Consider the following 16,358-nt stretch of genomic DNA (forward strand, 5'->3'; position numbering starts at 1 on the left):
TTATATTTTTGTTTATTGCTTGTTTTTGCACCATATTTAATAGTTTCAAGGTTCCAAAATATATAATAATGAAATTAAAAGAGTCCTCCGTTTAATCCACCCCCAAAATCTTCTTCAGCTTAACCACCACCGCCCACTCTTCCTTGGATAAATCATTGCGGAAGGTCTCTTTAAGCACATCGATGGACTGTCGTGTGATGCGCGAGTATAACTCGTCCTGCTCGAGGAAGTGTCGACCGACCATCTTGGGCGTCTCATACGAGGCGCACTCAATCTTTACGGCTACACCGCCACCCGCTTGTCCGCGTTTCACCACCTCCACCGTCTTGTGGTTCTGCTCCATGCTAGTAATTCGGCCCAACGTCAGGACTTCGCGCTTCTTGGTCTCCGGATCCGTGTGCACCACGCAAATGGGCGTTCCCGTACGGAGCACACCCTCCACCACGTCCACTCCAATAACGATGGGATCGCGCTTGTTAAACACCGCGCCGGGCACAATTCTGAGAATGCATGGGAATACCGCTTGGGGAGCTTGATCCTTCCGCTTCTGCTCAAGGATCTCCTTATTGTAGGCGGTGAACTGGTCGAATAGATGATAAATAATGTCCGCCTTGAACACCTTAACGCCCACTTCGTCCGCAAGATCTTGCGCCTCCTTCTCCACCTTAACGTCGAAACACAGCATCACCGCAAGTTCGCGTGCCTTCTCAAGCATCACTGAAGCCCGCTGAACATCCTTCTTGTGCACGGGACCAATGTTGATGCCTGAGACGGGAATTTTGCATGAGCGGAGGAACTCAAGCAGAGCCTCGAGGGAACCGAGCGTGGACGCCTGGACCCATACACCGCTTCCACTCTTGTCGATGGCGCTCATAAGCCCCTTAAGGTCCGACATCACCTCGTCCATGACTTCCTCCTCGTCATCATCAGGGCCCACGACCATCAAGCGAGACCCGGCAATTGCCTTTTCAAGATCGGGCGCACAGATCTTCACACCCATAGCAGCCTTGATGGCCTTGTGGTGCACGTATGCGGATTTAACACGGAGTTCCTTGAGCGGCTGAGGTGTAAGCAGGGCACGTACGTTCGTGGCAATTGGCCCGTTTAACCCGCACAATACTATCCGATCTCCCTCGTGTAGCCAGCCGTTCACCAAGACTACATCAATCGTGGTGCCCAGACCCTCGATCACCTTGACTTCAAGCACAGTGGCCTCGAGCTCCGAGAGGTACATAAGCTGTTCGCTCATACGCGTTTGCGTCAGCTGCACTAGCAACATCAACAGGTCGGGAATACCCTCGCCCGTGATTGCAGAGGTGGGAATCAGTGAGACGTTGCGTTTAAAGTTCTTGTTATCGTAGTAAAGACAAGCGTTTAATCCCACTTTCTCCGCAAACTCGACAATGGTACGCTGCACACGATCCTCGAATTCGAGCTGCACGTGCCTCTTCTGTTTCGCCAGCGAGTCACGGAAGGCATTGTCCGGTGTTGGTTCCCATCCGTAGATACGATCGATCTATCAATCAAAAAGAATATTAATGACTAGCAGTGGGAATTGAGTCGATCCCGATCATCACCTTGTTCAATGCAACAATGAATGGCGTCTTCCTGTCTTTCAATAGTCGCAAGCTCTCCAAAGTCTGCGGTTCGAGACCATGCATGATATCAACGACCAAAATGGCGATATTGCAAAGCGATGAGCCACGGGAACGCAAGTTTGTGAAAGATTCGTGCCCAGGAGTGTCGATGACAAGCAAACCGGGTAGCTTATACTCCATCTTCCCATCCTTGTTGAGTACCGCCGTTTTCGTTTTAATTGTTTCAACTGGGAAGTAAGTAGCACCAATCTGCTGTGTAATACCTCCGGCTTCACCCTCCTGGACATTAGTTTGCCGAATTTTGTCGAGAAGTTTAGTCTAAGTTGAAAAAGAGGTTAAATATACCTAAGCAAGGGATCAAAAATACCATTAAAAATATACTGACCTTGCCGGTATCTACGTGACCAAGAATACAACAAATTGGGGAACGTAATTCATCCTTGGACCTCGCTGCCATTGCTTCTTCGTGGCGTTTCTGAAAAGCATACGAATATATTTGCACTTTGTTAAATAACAAAAAAAAAATATTATGCAAAACACTCTTACCTTTCTCCGATCTGCGGCCTCCTGTTTCCGTTGTAGAGCCATTTTTTGAGTAGCGGTAAGTTCTTCATCACTCTCCTCATCACTCTCCTCATCACTATCATCTTCGTCCTCATCCTCGCTCTCGCTTTCCTTTTTGCTCTTCTTATCATTCCCCTTGGCTAGCTTCTCTGCCTTCTTTTCAGCTTTCTCCTCCTTCTCCTCCTCCTCCTCCTCTTCTTCTTCCGATTCATCTTCCCAAGATTCTTTAATATCTTCAGCCTCTTTGGCATCCTCCTCCTCCCAGCTCTCTTTAATATCATCTTCTTCCCAGCTATCCTTAACATCAGCACTCTCTTCCCAGCTCTCTTTAATGTCTTCTAAAAAACATCATTAGATTAATTATGAGACTTCAATTACGAGGAGTCGATTAATGATTTTACCACTTTCTTCTTGTTCTTTCTTTTTCTTTTCGGCCTCAGCCTTTTTTCTCTCCTCCTCCTCTTTTTTCTTGGCCTCCTCCTCCACTTTTTTCTTGGCCTCCTCCTCAGCGTTCTTATCCTCCTCGGACTTCTTAGTCGGCTTCTTCTTCTTTCCATATACCGGGCGCTTCTTTTCCGGCTGCTCTAAGCCCTCAATGCGTACTCCGGATTCCAGTAATTGCTGTAATCGCAGTTGTGCTCGTTGCTGGGCTTCTTTTTGCGCCTTTGTTAGAAGCTTGCCTTCTTTTCGCAGTTGCTCTCGTTTAGCCTTCTCTTTTTCCTTTTTGCGTTGCTTGGCCTCCTCGATCTTGCGCTCTTCCTCCTCAATTCGCCGACGCTCCTCTTCTTCTTTTCGGCGCTCTTCCTCTTCACGCTTACGCTCTTCCTCTTCAGCTGCCTTCTGTGCCTCCAAGATAGCCTAATAGTATCAAGAAGGTGCATTAATATTACTATTGATGTTTCCTAGTGAATAAATAGATAAATAAAGACCTGCAGTGCTTTTAGACCGGGCTTCTTCTTTCCTTTGGCTGGCGCAGGTTCTGGAGCCTTTTCTTCTGTAGCAGCCTTCTTCTTCTTCTTCTTCTTCTTAGACTTTCCGCCTCCGCCCTCTTCCTCCTCTTCTTCGTCTTCTACTTTCTCAGCAGACGGTGCAGGTGAAGCTTCCTTAATGGCATCTTGACTCTTCTCAGCCTCTCCCATATCCTTGGCTTCTTTAGCTTTCTTAGCCTCTGCTGCCTTCCTCTTGGCTTCTTTTTGTCGTTCCTTCTTCTCTCGTTCCTTTTCTTTCTTAGATTTAATCTTAATTTCACCAGCATCTTCTTCCTCTTCGTCGGGGGTGGAGATTGGCGCTGCGGGTTGGCTCTTCTTCTTATCTTTTTTATTTGCCCGAGCTACTTGCGCTAAAAGTCCATCACCATCATTATCGTCATTTGCGTCGCCATTCGCATCGTTAACAATAGCGGCGTCTTCTTCAAACTCATTATCCCTTTGATAAGGTTGATAAAAACAGTTAGACTCCCGATTGAAAGAATAATCCAATTATTTCACATTAAATGATATGTTGGAAAAAGTCATACCAATAGTCGTCTTGTATTTTCTTTCCACCCTTCTTTTTTCCCATTTTGATTTCCAATCTTTCGTTGATCAGACTATCGTTGTAAAATAATCCTGATCACTCGCGTTGTTTATAATGTTTGCTTCGGCTGCGCCATCTTACCTTTACTGAATTTTCTTACTATAATTTCTTAGTAGCTGTTCAAATTGCAAAAATAAAATTAACAAGAGCTGAACGGCATCTCTAATAAGGATAATTTGGATTATATTCAAAATACGCGGAATGGTTACATCCAATTAAAGCATCCTCTTGGTATGCAATATCTACATCATTTACGGCAGGACGTTGCGTAATAATTGCCCCATTGAGTAGAATCGGATACCTCAAGAATACTTGTGAATGAATTATCCCCTCAATAAAATGGATTACAAACACGGTCTTCTTCCCGAAAGTGATATAAAATCATATAGGATATTTTTGGCAGAAAATATAATCCCAGTGGTTGGAAAAAAAGCAACAGGAGGAGCATATGGTTATACATAGAATTGAGACTGCAATGAATCCCCAATAATACAAAGAAATTCGGAGTTTATCATTGCCATAGAGAAGCAAGTTTGCATGTTACCATTATATTGTTCTCTAATAACGCTACAGGAAACAAGTTTATCTGTGATTGCTCAAATTGGCTCGAATTGTCTTGCACCACGATTATTCATCTTTTTGAATAATTCAAAAGTTGAATAGTAGTGGTTCGGTTCAATAAGAGTTTTTCCAAAAGTTTTCAAATGCTTCGAACCGTTCATCTGCTTAAACTAGCATCATGCATTAATTGACATAATCCCCCCTTCTTTTTGGTTATGTGTTGATTTATTTTATTCAATAAAATAGTGCAAACTCTTAAGAAAATCTACAAAGCACAAAATCCTTAGAATGTCACTGTATCCAGCATTGTCCCCAGAGTGGTGACGATATTATCTCCCATGACTTTCTCTATGTTCTCTTCCAAGTGTCTTTTTGGATCCTGCTTTCCTACGTGCCGTGTCTTAAGCTGCTCTGGGGTCATTGTGGACTCCTCTTGCACTGATTTGTTGTATGCTTCTGCAAGCTTCAACATACCCTCCACCGCCTTCTCGTTATGCTCTGCATGCTCGGTGAAGCTTTCAAGTTTCAGACCACTTGTCCAATTCTTCTTGTGCAAGTTGAGAAGCATCTTCTGTTCAAGCTCGTTCTTACGGTAGTTGATAGCGATAGAATAATAATGGCGGTTAAGACCGTGAATAAGGGCCTAGAGTGATAGACAGGCCAAAAAGTTCAGATGAAAGCAGATTATTCATTGTTCAGCTAGATTATGTTTGAATCAAGGGTTACCTGAATGCTAGGTTTATTTAGGTGTCCAATATTTGATGTGGTCTGACGCGGCTCTTGTCCAAGCATAATCATTTGAGGATTGATTAGACGAAATGCGTCAATGACAACCTTTCCTTTTACTGACTGAATTGGATCGATGACCACGGCGACAGCACGCTGGTTAAGCGCTTCGAAACTCTATATTAATGAATATTATTACGATTTGGCGATTTTTTTGAAAAATGCATGGCTCAGCTAGTAGCGTACCTGCTGTGTATTAATATCTACACTCGATAACCAGCACCCGAAACCTGGATGCGAGTGGTACCAACCCACTACCATCTCTGGTCGACCAGTTTGTTTCAACATATCAAGCATCTTTGTTTGAAAAACTGGATCAACAGCTTCGACGGAAACACCCGTTCCGCTCTGTGGCATTGCAAACACATCAATAACCCGCACTGTATAGTCGTCTACAAACTCTCCAAGCATGAGACCCATGACTTCCATTGGCACTCCAGCCCGTCCTATTATCGAGTAAGTAATTTATAAATTTAAGCCGAAAATTGAGATCACGGCATAAAATCAAGTTACCATGTTTAAGCATCTATGATAGTAAAAAAAATATCATGATCAGTGTTGATTGGAAATAAAAATGAAATTGATACAAATTCACTCCAAAAAAATTAAAGATCTATCGAGGCACAATGAACTAACCTTTAGAAGAGCAAGTGAGGAAATGTAGACCATTTCTGCCGTATCAACTGTGGGTGTATCCATGCCGGGTTGCATGCCCTGCCCAACCATTCCCGCGGCGGCTGAACCGAACAATCGCTGCAATCGTTCCATTTTTAGTGGTAAATTAACAATCAAAAAGAGTAGATTATTCAAAAAAAAAAATTGCGAAAGCAGAATAAGTAGCATACGCGTACACAATCCTGGAGCTACTCTAACCTAACCTAATTTTATGGATTTTTATTATTTCTATTTCTCCAAGAGTCGTTTTGTATTAGATCATTCCTTAGCAAAATGTCGGATCCAAAGGGATTAACAGTCGAACATGATGTGCAAATGTTCGAGGAAGGATCAGAGCATATCCTGACTCTGAAAGACAGTACAATTCTCGAAAACGAAGGTAGGATTAACGAAGGTTGGATTTATACTAACTGCAAATTTCTTATGATTTTTCAATGTCTTATAGATGAAGGAGATATTCTAACAAGCGTAGCTCTAGAGGACAAGGAGCGCCTTAAGAAAAACCTGGAAAATAAAAAACGAAAGCATGCTTATGTTGCTTATGACGATGAGGAGTTCACACTCGGTGGCAAAAAGCGCAATATTCTGTCGCAGTATGATGAACCAACGAAATCGGTAGTTATTCCATACCTTTTTGATTCAAAAAATTACTTCATATAATCAATTTCAGTTACTAATCCACCTTTATGATTCTTCAGAGCTTTAAACTCGATGACCAAGGCACATACAATTTGAAAAATGAGCAGAGTGTATCGGACAAACTTAAGGCTCAAGCAGTGAATCTGTCTTATGAGAGTAAGTCACTTCCTATGACTCTTGTAGTTGATAATTTAGTCTTATTATTTTGCGAATTAGAAATGCGTGAGATTCGAGATTATTATACCAAAGAAGAAGCGGAAATGACATTCAAAAAGCCCAAAACAAAGGTATACATGATTTCCTTTATATGATTTTCATTTTCCTAATTTAAAATCTGTTTAACATTATAGAAAAAGAAGAAAGTTCGCCGGAAAACAGACGATGATGAAGACGATATCCCTTCACAAAATAATATGGACACACAAATCAATGAGGTCAACGGATCACACAGCTCTACCACAGCTCCTAAACCTCGCCCCAAAGCTAACCTAGATGATGTTAATTTTGTTGACGACGATGATCTCCAGCAGGCATTGGCACGTGCGCGGAGGGTTGCGAATAAAAAGCGGGTAAAGAAGATGACACCTGAAGATATTGCGAGGTCATTGGCTGAAAATAAAGATAACGGGGATGAAGAGGGGGATGAGGTTGCGGAAGGCATGTTGGTATTATCAGACACAGCAGAATTTGTAAGATCTTTGGGTACTCAGCCTTTGGACTCGGGTCTAGCAGAGCGAGAAAGTGAAAGAGGTCGACTGCGGTCCGAAACTCCGAGACTGGAGGAACCAGAGGAGGTAGAAACAGGAGAAATGGAGGAAAAGAAAGCATATAAGACTAAGCTTGAAGATGTAAGCAAAGATGAGGATATCGAGGAGGGTGAGTTGGGCAATGGAGAGGATGTAGAGATGGAAACAGAAGAACACCTTCAGAAGCAGGCAAATCCAGAGAAGGACCTGCCCACTGGTCTTGAAGAAGAACCTCTTGTCGCAAGTGGTATGGCTGCTACACTTGCATTACTACAGCAGAAAGGTCTATATCAGAAACCAACAGAGGATGAGTTGCAAAGCGAGAGGCGGCGTGCAGAGAATTCTCGTTGGCTCACCCAGCAGAAGCGCCTTGATCTTGAACGCGAGCGTAGAAGAGAAAAAGAGAAACAGCGTGAACGAGAGCAGCGAAGTGCTACCAGTAGTTCTCGTGGGCGCACTTCAGAAAGAGATCGAGATTATGAAAAAGAACAAAAAGAACGCGAACGCTTGCGCGAGGTATTGGAAAGAATGCGCGATTATAAGCCCGAGATTCGTCTTGAGCATCGCGATGAGTTTGGCCGCGTAATGTCCGAAAAGGAGGCCTACAAGCATCTATCACATGTGTTCCATGGTAAAAATCCAGGAAAGGCCAAGACAGAAAAACGGTTACAACGATTGGCAGAAGAGCATAAGTTGCAAGCTATGAGTAGTGTTGATACACCTTTGGGAATGGCAGGTCGATTTGCGGAAACACTGCGAGCTTCTGGCTCAGCACACCTTGTGCTGGATAGAGCTGCCTCCTCGAGTTCGTCTTCATCAGGAAAAAAATAATTGAATGTTTTACTAGTTTTGAAGTCAAATATATGATTTTAATTAAAATATATTCACATGCTTGCTAAAAACATGACACTTTATTTTTTTTTTCGTTCTTTTAAGAAAAATCAAGCTAAGAAAGAGAACAAGTGGCAGGTGTAGATTGAGTGAACGGGTAGGAAGACGCTGAATAAGACGTTATTATCCAAATATTACGAGACATCTGCATCCTCTTCTTCAATACCTCGAATGTACAACACATTGTTGCATCTTGAAAATAGAATGTTAATGAGTAAAGCGTGGACAAAATCAATGGCGAGTAGGAATTCTTTTACCGGATGAGGACTTCACCAAGCGTGCCGGCAGGAGCTCCATCAATAAATTCTTCCGTATTTGCCAACTAAAAAATAATAATAATCAATAACTCGCGCTATCTTAGTAGCTTTAAATTTTATCGAGATTGTAGCCACAGGTTTTGAACATGCAGAAATGATTTACCTGGAGATTCATATATGAATCAACCGATACCAAATACCCTTTATATTCCTGTCCCCACTTTAGCCGGACCATGACTGCCTTACCCGTCAGATCCTGAAGGAAAGGCTTCGGATTCACCGGAACGAACTAAAAATCAATGAACAAATAAGCATACCAGTAAATAAGTAAGTGATACATCCAAGTTCTCTGGCCCCTGGCCTATTTACCGAGGACATTATAGTTTGATCTGCTTTTAAATCACACAGAGATCACTTGTAAAGAGTATTTAAATGTTTTGTGGCTTGGATTTGTTTATTGAAATAATTTATATAAATCTGGAGATATAGAAAATTATATGATTAAAAAAATGCTAAATATCAAGCTTTCGGATGTTTAGCTTTTCCAGCCTTTTTTTTCTTCTTTAAAATTCTAAAAGCTGGCTTGCCTTTAGGCCGACTATTTGTATTGTTTCCGGCATTACGTGGGTTGCTTTCGTGCTTATCTACACCTGACTTGCCATTCTTCTCAAAAACTCTGCGCCTCTTATGAGCACCAGTGCCTTTTCCGTTTCCAGCATTCCCTTCAGCTTCGTTGCTTGCCTAGTATAAACAATTTAGATTATATATCACATATTTGGATAGGATTTCTTCTAGAAAATTTACCTTTCTCTTCTGGCCTCCCGATTTCTCTTCTGAATGCGAAATTCCAGCCATTCTTTCCTCTCTCCTCTTCACTACTTGTACATTTTCTAGTGAAAATTCTACTATCAATCGCTTCTTTCCTGAGAATATGTCCGGGTTGTTGTTCAAATAACGTAATGCTGCGAGTGCATGTGCATGCGTTTCGTACTCTACGAACCCATATCCCTTGCTTCGTAGTTGCTTTGTCTGTCCATCAATTCTATCCTTAGATCTGCACACTTTTGCTTGTCGCACCTTAGGCTTTTTGTCCCATCCTTCAGCACGCTCCTCTGCCGATAGAGGCTCTCGTTTTTCTTCGCGAACTTGCTGTTTGAACTTATCAATAGCGGAGACGGCAAGGCGACGAAGCTCTTTATCATCAACACTTAAAGGGAGATTTCGGACCGAAAGGCGGGTTTTTGAGATGAAGAGCGAAGGATTTTTGGCAAGAAGAGTCTTTCGCGTAGCATATGAAGCTTGGCGTTTAGAAAGTTCGCTTGGTGTTATTGTTTCGGCAGCGGGTGTATTCGGGAAAATCACTAAATATCATAATAAAGAAAAATCTAGTAAAAATAGAACGAGAAGTGAAAGCTTAACTAGTTGCCAACCTCCTTCTCTCATTAAATATAAATTTCGCTTGTCTTCACGTTCACGTTTGATCTTATTAGACTCGGTAAGTTTTCCTGCTTCTTCACGAGATACAGCCAACTTCACATCTAATACTCGTGAATGGAGGGTGAACTTGGAAGCCAGGGAAGAAGAGGGGTCGGCCATAAGAACGGATTTGACTTTAGGAAGAGCCTTGTTCTTTTGCCGCTTTGTAGAAGCAAGAGTCTAAACAATATATTTAAACATAATACTTAGGTTAGAGCTCCAGTTTTAGAAAGAAAGCCATCAATATTTTATATACCTCACTCTCTCCAGGGCCGACTTCCTGTGCAACACGTTCTGCCTCTTCCAAACACCGGACTGCATCTTCTTTATTCTTGAAACATACAAATGCGGTGCCTCGTGATAAACCAGTATTATGATCCTTAGTTATGCGGCAATAATGAAGCTCGCCCCACTGACTGAATCTACATTTACAGGGACATTAGCAAATATTGATATTACTGATAGATAAAAGATAGATCCTACAGCTCTTCAACATCCTCCTGGGTTGCTTCAAACAGTAGGTTACGCACAAAGAGGGTGGTTCCCTCAGCTGGAGTTGGAAGTTTTTGCTTTACTATTGAGGCAGGAAGGTAAGTAATGTTAGGTTGATAGCTGAAGAAATACACTCACCTCTCCCAGATTCAGTTTTTGGTTTTCTCTCCTCCTTAGTATTGCGTAATGAGCTCTTATTTGTTTTCCTGGTCGCCTCTTTAATCTCTTCGTTTTCGTCTTCCTCCTCCTCCTCTTCTTCTTCGTCGTCATCGTCGTCATCGTCGGAATATCCAAGCTCCTCTTCAGAATTGCTTTCATTGTTTCCTCCTTCTTCTACCGAATCAGCTTCACTATCCTCGGAGATATCCTCTAGAGATTCCAAACTATTCATTTCGTCCTCGTCTTCCTCATTTTCGCCCTCTAATGTATGATCGTTATTCTCGGGTTCAGACTGGAACTTCTTTAGCTTTTCGGGCTCTGCCCTACCACCCTTCTTCTGCTTTCCAAATTTCCCCTTATTTTTCCCTATACTTTTATGGGCTATCTTATTTCCTCCCATTATGAATGCCAGTTTTAAGCGGAAAGTGAACAAACTTTAACTACTATTTAACTGTTGTTGTCTATATTGCTGCGCCAAGTTTAAGAATTTTCTGCAAGCTTTCCCGACGACAGGGAAAAATAGCAATTCATCCCGTATACTTTTGATCTCTCTCTTTTAAAGCGCATCCTCCCCTTTGTGTCGTAAGGTTAATACTACTCATCCATCCATCCATCTTGTGCCCATTATTGTATATTTAACGATAATATCTCTTTCATTTGATCTAACTTAGCAGATTAAAATGGAAGCTGTCCAGACTTACGGTCGGAAGGTAATCATTTCTGGCAGATCTCTCCCATCATCATTCTTCTAGATCTAATATTTATCCATATCCTTGGATAGAAAACTGCCACTGCCGTTGCTCACTGCAAACGCGGAAACGGTCTCATCCGTGTGAATGGCTCTCCTCTTGAACTTCTCGAACCCGAGATTCTTAAATTCAAGGTCTACGAGCCCATTCTGCTCGTTGGTCAGGACAAATTTGCAAATGTTGATATCCGTGTCCGCGTAAGCGGTGGTGGTCACACTTCACAGGTGTACGCAATCCGACAGGCCATTGCTAAGGCTATTGTTGCCTTCTACCAGAAGTATGTCGATGAGGCTTCCAAGAAGGAAATCCGCGATATCCTTGTGCAGTATGATAGGACGCTCCTTGTGGCAGACCCTCGCCGGTGCGAGCCAAAGAAATTCGGAGGACCAGGTGCCCGTGCTCGTTACCAGAAGAGTTACCGTTAAATTTTTCAAGTGGTTGGAGTTTGGGGGGATATTGTCTGCTTTTTTTTTATTATACATTGTTTCTCACTTTTAACTTCTGTCATTTTTCAAATGACAAATAAATCTATTTCTTTTAAACGAAGTTACTTAGGCATTATCCAGCCAAGATGATGCCTCTCACTAGTCTGATAGTATTTAATTTGGCCCATTTTATCATTCCCAGAACTTTTTAATATTAGTCAAAATTGCCTGTACAAAACACGAAAGAAGCAAATGAGTAGAATGCACACTCGCACATACACGCATACAGGCAGAGAACAAAAGGTAGATGACAATTAAAATAAAACTCTCTGCTAACTGCCCTATTGTCGCGTAGCACGACCACGTACGCCCCGTCCGCCCCGTCCTCTTGCTTGAGCTCTTGCAACTGTAGCTCGACCCCGCCCCAATCCAATCCCGCGACCCTTAAGTGCACCAGGCCCAACTTTTTTGAACATGGGCGCATTTTTTAACATATCTGGGATGATAATGAATCGGATGTGCGATCCACGAATGTACACTTGGTCAAGTTGAGAAACTTGACCGTCGCGTGCAGTGACGGTAATTTCTCGAAGCTGGCAGTTCATATTATCTTCGGCTAGATTGAATGAGGGAATAAATGTTAACTACACTTAAAAATCATTCATCCCTTAAAAAAACATAGATCGAGTACCTGCTAAAAGTTTCCCGCGGTACGTCTGACCATTATTTAGCTCAAGAGTAATAATGTGACCCGTAGCTTCGTGCAGAAGTTTGATAGGAATACCAATCGTCGCCATGATTCCTGATTTATCCCTGATCTACAAAGTGAAAAACTACATTTGATTTATTTTGTTGTATGAGGCGCAGCATTCTGAAATCAACGTTACAAATCAAGTGGCAAACGTACTATCCTATTCCTTGGTAGAATTTCCTTGGTAGAATCTCCCTTATTTTTTATCCTTTACCATTACATTCTCATTCCCTTCTCCGTCTACTACAAACTATAGAATAGAATGAACTATAGTTTTGAGGGTGATTATAAATCGAAACGGAACATCAGCCTGAGCGGGGTTCGAACGCAACGTGATAGACAAAACCTACTTCAACAGACTCAAAATGAAAGACAGGCACGAGAAGCTGAGCGCTTAAAGCAACAGGCAGCAGTGAAGATTCAAGTGAGCAAAATATTTGACACAATATTCTTGGATATATCCCACTGATTTTTACTTTCAAATATCCTCAAAGGCTTTTTATCGAGGCAGAAGAACTGCAGCTCAGACGTGCGCACAACTGCGCTCCTTCTGGTCGCAAAACTATAGCGACTACATCAGATCTCCTAATAATGCAGAGGCGATATCCAATCTTACAAGATCACTGCTTTTTTTTTACTCCCCATCGAAAGACGATGAAAAGCTTAAGGATCTTTGTACGATTCTAAAGGATAAGGAGAAGCTCATAATGCCATTTATTAACGAGTCGGAGGACGAAGAAATTGTTGGAGAAAGATGGTCGAGAATGTTGGGGAGATTAGGGATTTTGATTGCAAAGCGGATTGACGAGGTCTCGGAGTAAGCTGCATTATATATTTCTAAAATAAATATGCATACACTAACGAATATTTAATGTATATAGTCGAGTAAAACTTGAATATATCGGAGTATGTATGGATGTACTATGTGTGGTAACAAATCCTAGCATATATGATAAGCTGTCGAAGATGGATGCAAGTGTAGATGGAAAGTTGGTATCTTATGTAACTTTATATCCATTTGCAATTGATTAATGCCCTTCTTTTATTCTAGAGAATTGCACAAGGATATTACAAATTATTTAATTCGTAATGAACTATTCGCAATGTTGAGAAATATCATAACGAAATATGTAAGTCATTCATTTTTAAATCTATAATCATTTTAATTAATCAACTTTTATGCTCAGAAACCGGAAGAAAAACCCGTTAAATTTGTTGAGGCCTCTATACAGTCCATCTCTAACTGTATGCGATCATTTGATCAGTCTCAGTATGCCAAGGATCAAACAATGTATTCCCTGATCACCAATATTCTCACTCTTCCACTTCTTCCTAATCGAGTAACCATCCCCACCCTCCAAACATTTTCCATTCGACTACCATTTGATTCAATTCTTGCGCATCTTGCGACAGTCAACTTGTTGGGGCTTAAGGGTGAGACTGCTCTCTCACTTTTAGCAAACCTGCTGGCATTTGGGCATGGAAGAGTGCAACGTATGCGAGAATCAACTTTGATGGCCTATATGAAAGCTATCCTAAATGTGATGGTTCTGCTACCGGATTGGTATTTTCCACGAACACAGGGAAAATCTGATAACGACATCGAAAACGATTTCGACGAAGATGAGGATGAGGAAGAGAAACAAATAACTGATCCAGAATATAAAATTGACTCGCGTATGTCAAAATGGTTAGCACTTGCCTACGATTCAACGCATATAGACTCATTACTGTTTCCACGTTTTCAAAAACCTGATACCTCTCCCGCATTGCTGGGACGCATGTCGAGCTACGTTCTTGGTGTAATGTCGGTATGGCCTAATTCAAGAAGTGAACTGATTCATAAGTTGACTATGGCGCCATCAGAAGGAGGCTCCCCGGTGCGACTACTGTATGATGTATTTTTAACCGGGCAGCTGGTGGAAAGATTGCAGTCGAAAAATATTTTGCTGAGCGTGTTCGATGGTAGTCTCTCGAATTTATATGAATCTGGCCTATACCATTGTCTCTCTAACTTATATAACTATAGATGCTTCCTTTAACGATGAATGGGCTACTCTTCTTCTCTTTTCAGAAATTCTAAACTCAATTCTCCTCACAACCGGCGACGACGAATTTTTCAATCCTGCCCGCTTCCCGCTTGCGCTTTCTGAAATAGTGAACCTTTCTATTATAACCAGAAATGTTGCATATACTCTTTTCTGGAATGACGGAACTGCTCTCTCCATGATGCAACGCCTTCCAAATACAACGCTACTCCTTGGATATTTGCGAGAAGTTATGGTTAAACTTACAGAGCATATTCACGTGCGCGATGCAAGGCGAAGATTCTGCCCGAAAGATCATTATCAGATAACAACTACAGAATTGAACACAAGTCAGTTCATTACCGCGGCTATCGATGAATACGAAGGATTAGAGGAGGAAGAAGAAGGACAGGAAAAATTGGGTATACATACTGGCCCTGCTTATTCACCATCATCTTCATCTTCGGCAAAAAGAGGCCACTTTACCTCATCTGTTGCTTCAATTAAGCCACGCCTTGCAATTTTACATAATCTTCCCCAACTAATTCCCTTCTGGGATCGTGTCACTCTCTTTCGTGAACTTGTACGGCGTGATCGTATGAGATCTGGCTTGAACGATGAAGTATTCCCTGTTGCTCGCGTTACAATTCGACGAAGCCATGTTGTGGAAGATGGATATACGTACCTTAACGCACTTGGTTCGAAATTAAAAGGAAGGGTGGCGATTAGCTTTGTAGACCAATTTGGTCTGGTAGAAGCTGGGATCGATGGTGGTGGAGTCTTCAAAGAATTTTTGACGACGTAAGTGAATATTTTTTTATATTTTGAGCACTTGAAAATTACATTTTCTTTTTTTTTTTTAGTTTGACACGCCAAGCTTTTGACACAAATTATGGCTTGTTCTTGAGCACCAAAGAAAATCTCCTCTACCCCAATCCTCAGAGATACGCCACGGAACCTCTACAACTTAGTTATTATGAATTCTTAGGACGCATTATTGGCAAAGCACTCTATGAAGGTATACTTGTCGATGTTGCTTTTGCGGGTTTTTTTCTTACCAAGTGGTTGGGAAAGCAAAACTACTGTAAGTACTTTCTGTATATCAAAACTCACTTTATGTAACTAATTTATGAATATGGATATGTGTTTTTCAAGTGGATGACCTGCCTTCGCTCGATTCCGATTTATACAAGGGCCTGATTGCCCTTAAACATTATGAGGGCGATATTGAATCAGATTTTGCAGTTAATTTTACGATTAACGATGATGGTATGCCTTTTGTTTTAACTTTCAGTATCTCAATCATGACTAAACTTTTTATCGAATTCACTATCACATTGAATACAGAATTTGGTGAATCGAGAACCATTGAACTTATCCCTAATGGCGCTAACACCACAGTAACAAAGGTGAACCGAATTCGATATCTATATCTTGTCGCACACTATCGCCTCAACACACAAATTGACGCTCAATGCCGCGCATTTTTCCGTGGCCTTTCGGATTTGATCGATCCAAAGTGGTTACGGATGTTTGATCAGCAAGAGCTTCAGCAGCTGCTAGGAGGTGCTTCTGTACCAATAGACTTGGCGGACTTGAAAAACAACACAGTGTACCATGGTTATACCGCTGAGGACACTGAGATTCAGGCACTCTGGCGGGTGCTGGAAGGTTTTAACGATGAGCAGCGCAGGCAATTTATCAAGTTTGTTACAAGTTGTGCTCGACCTCCGTTACTTGGGTTCAGAGAATTACACCCTCCGTTTTGCATACAAAACGTGGGAGAGAGTGATGAACGTTTGCCGACCGCAAGCACCTGCATGAACCTATTAAAGCTCCCAAAGTTTCCGAATGAGATTATTTTGAGAGAGAAACTTATATACGCAATAAACGCTGAAGCCGGTTTTGACCTGTCTTAACCCTTGACTCATTCAGCAATGGAAGCCGATCTTGGCACTTTTATGCGGATTGCTTGACATTTCTTGTA

At 41.8% G+C, this 16,358-nt stretch overlaps 8 protein-coding genes across 8 annotated transcripts; 3 read left to right on the forward strand and 5 right to left on the reverse strand.

Moving 5' to 3' along the window:
- Positions 1–91: 91 nt before the first annotated feature.
- VTP21DRAFT_36 (uncharacterized protein) lies at positions 92–3,722 on the reverse strand (the record flags this gene model as incomplete). The annotated part of the gene is made up of 7 exons (XM_069393919.1): positions 92–1,516; positions 1,578–1,916; positions 1,984–2,073; positions 2,145–2,500; positions 2,564–3,020; positions 3,092–3,587; positions 3,679–3,722. 7 exons carry the CDS (start codon positions 3,720–3,722, stop codon positions 92–94), a joined length of 3,207 nt encoding a protein of 1,068 aa, XP_069256415.1.
- An 859-nt stretch (positions 3,723–4,581) lies between these two features.
- Positions 4,582–5,852, reverse strand: VTP21DRAFT_37 (uncharacterized protein; the record flags this gene model as incomplete). Its single annotated transcript, XM_069394030.1, has 5 exons — positions 4,582–4,941; positions 5,025–5,201; positions 5,271–5,530; positions 5,598–5,610; positions 5,721–5,852. The coding sequence occupies 5 exons, from the start codon at positions 5,850–5,852 to the stop codon at positions 4,582–4,584; spliced, it is 942 nt and encodes a 313-aa protein (XP_069256416.1).
- A 180-nt stretch (positions 5,853–6,032) lies between these two features.
- On the forward strand, positions 6,033–7,975 carry VTP21DRAFT_38 (uncharacterized protein; the record flags this gene model as incomplete). The annotated part of the gene is made up of 5 exons (XM_069394139.1): positions 6,033–6,138; positions 6,205–6,374; positions 6,458–6,554; positions 6,615–6,685; positions 6,749–7,975. 5 exons carry the CDS (start codon positions 6,033–6,035, stop codon positions 7,973–7,975), a joined length of 1,671 nt encoding a protein of 556 aa, XP_069256417.1.
- Positions 7,976–8,169: 194 nt separating this feature from the next.
- On the reverse strand, positions 8,170–8,670 carry VTP21DRAFT_39 (uncharacterized protein; the record flags this gene model as incomplete). The annotated part of the gene is made up of 4 exons (XM_069394250.1): positions 8,170–8,227; positions 8,293–8,357; positions 8,456–8,581; positions 8,662–8,670. The coding sequence occupies 4 exons, from the start codon at positions 8,668–8,670 to the stop codon at positions 8,170–8,172; spliced, it is 258 nt and encodes an 85-aa protein (XP_069256418.1).
- A 141-nt stretch (positions 8,671–8,811) lies between these two features.
- VTP21DRAFT_40 (uncharacterized protein) lies at positions 8,812–10,819 on the reverse strand (the record flags this gene model as incomplete). The annotated part of the gene is made up of 6 exons (XM_069394362.1): positions 8,812–9,033; positions 9,097–9,653; positions 9,723–9,948; positions 10,025–10,190; positions 10,252–10,342; positions 10,399–10,819. The coding sequence occupies 6 exons, from the start codon at positions 10,817–10,819 to the stop codon at positions 8,812–8,814; spliced, it is 1,683 nt and encodes a 560-aa protein (XP_069256419.1).
- A 280-nt stretch (positions 10,820–11,099) lies between these two features.
- VTP21DRAFT_41 (40S ribosomal protein uS9) lies at positions 11,100–11,593 on the forward strand (the record flags this gene model as incomplete). Its single annotated transcript, XM_069394473.1, has 2 exons — positions 11,100–11,129; positions 11,201–11,593. The coding sequence occupies 2 exons, from the start codon at positions 11,100–11,102 to the stop codon at positions 11,591–11,593; spliced, it is 423 nt and encodes a 140-aa protein (XP_069256420.1).
- Positions 11,594–11,934: 341 nt separating this feature from the next.
- On the reverse strand, positions 11,935–12,390 carry VTP21DRAFT_42 (uncharacterized protein; the record flags this gene model as incomplete). The annotated part of the gene is made up of 2 exons (XM_069394584.1): positions 11,935–12,209; positions 12,285–12,390. 2 exons carry the CDS (start codon positions 12,388–12,390, stop codon positions 11,935–11,937), a joined length of 381 nt encoding a protein of 126 aa, XP_069256421.1.
- Positions 12,391–12,606: 216 nt separating this feature from the next.
- On the forward strand, positions 12,607–16,290 carry VTP21DRAFT_43 (uncharacterized protein; the record flags this gene model as incomplete). Its single annotated transcript, XM_069394695.1, has 9 exons — positions 12,607–12,768; positions 12,839–13,161; positions 13,226–13,333; positions 13,396–13,474; positions 13,532–14,309; positions 14,374–15,172; positions 15,235–15,455; positions 15,527–15,640; positions 15,719–16,290. 9 exons carry the CDS (start codon positions 12,607–12,609, stop codon positions 16,288–16,290), a joined length of 3,156 nt encoding a protein of 1,051 aa, XP_069256422.1.
- Between the last annotated feature and the right edge of the window lie 68 nt (positions 16,291–16,358).

The sequence above is a fragment of the Calcarisporiella thermophila genome, assembly GCF_041956535.1.
Source record: "Calcarisporiella thermophila strain CBS 279.70 unplaced genomic scaffold VTP21scaffold_1, whole genome shotgun sequence".
NCBI classification, from domain to species: domain Eukaryota; kingdom Fungi; phylum Calcarisporiellomycota; class Calcarisporiellomycetes; order Calcarisporiellales; family Calcarisporiellaceae; genus Calcarisporiella; species Calcarisporiella thermophila.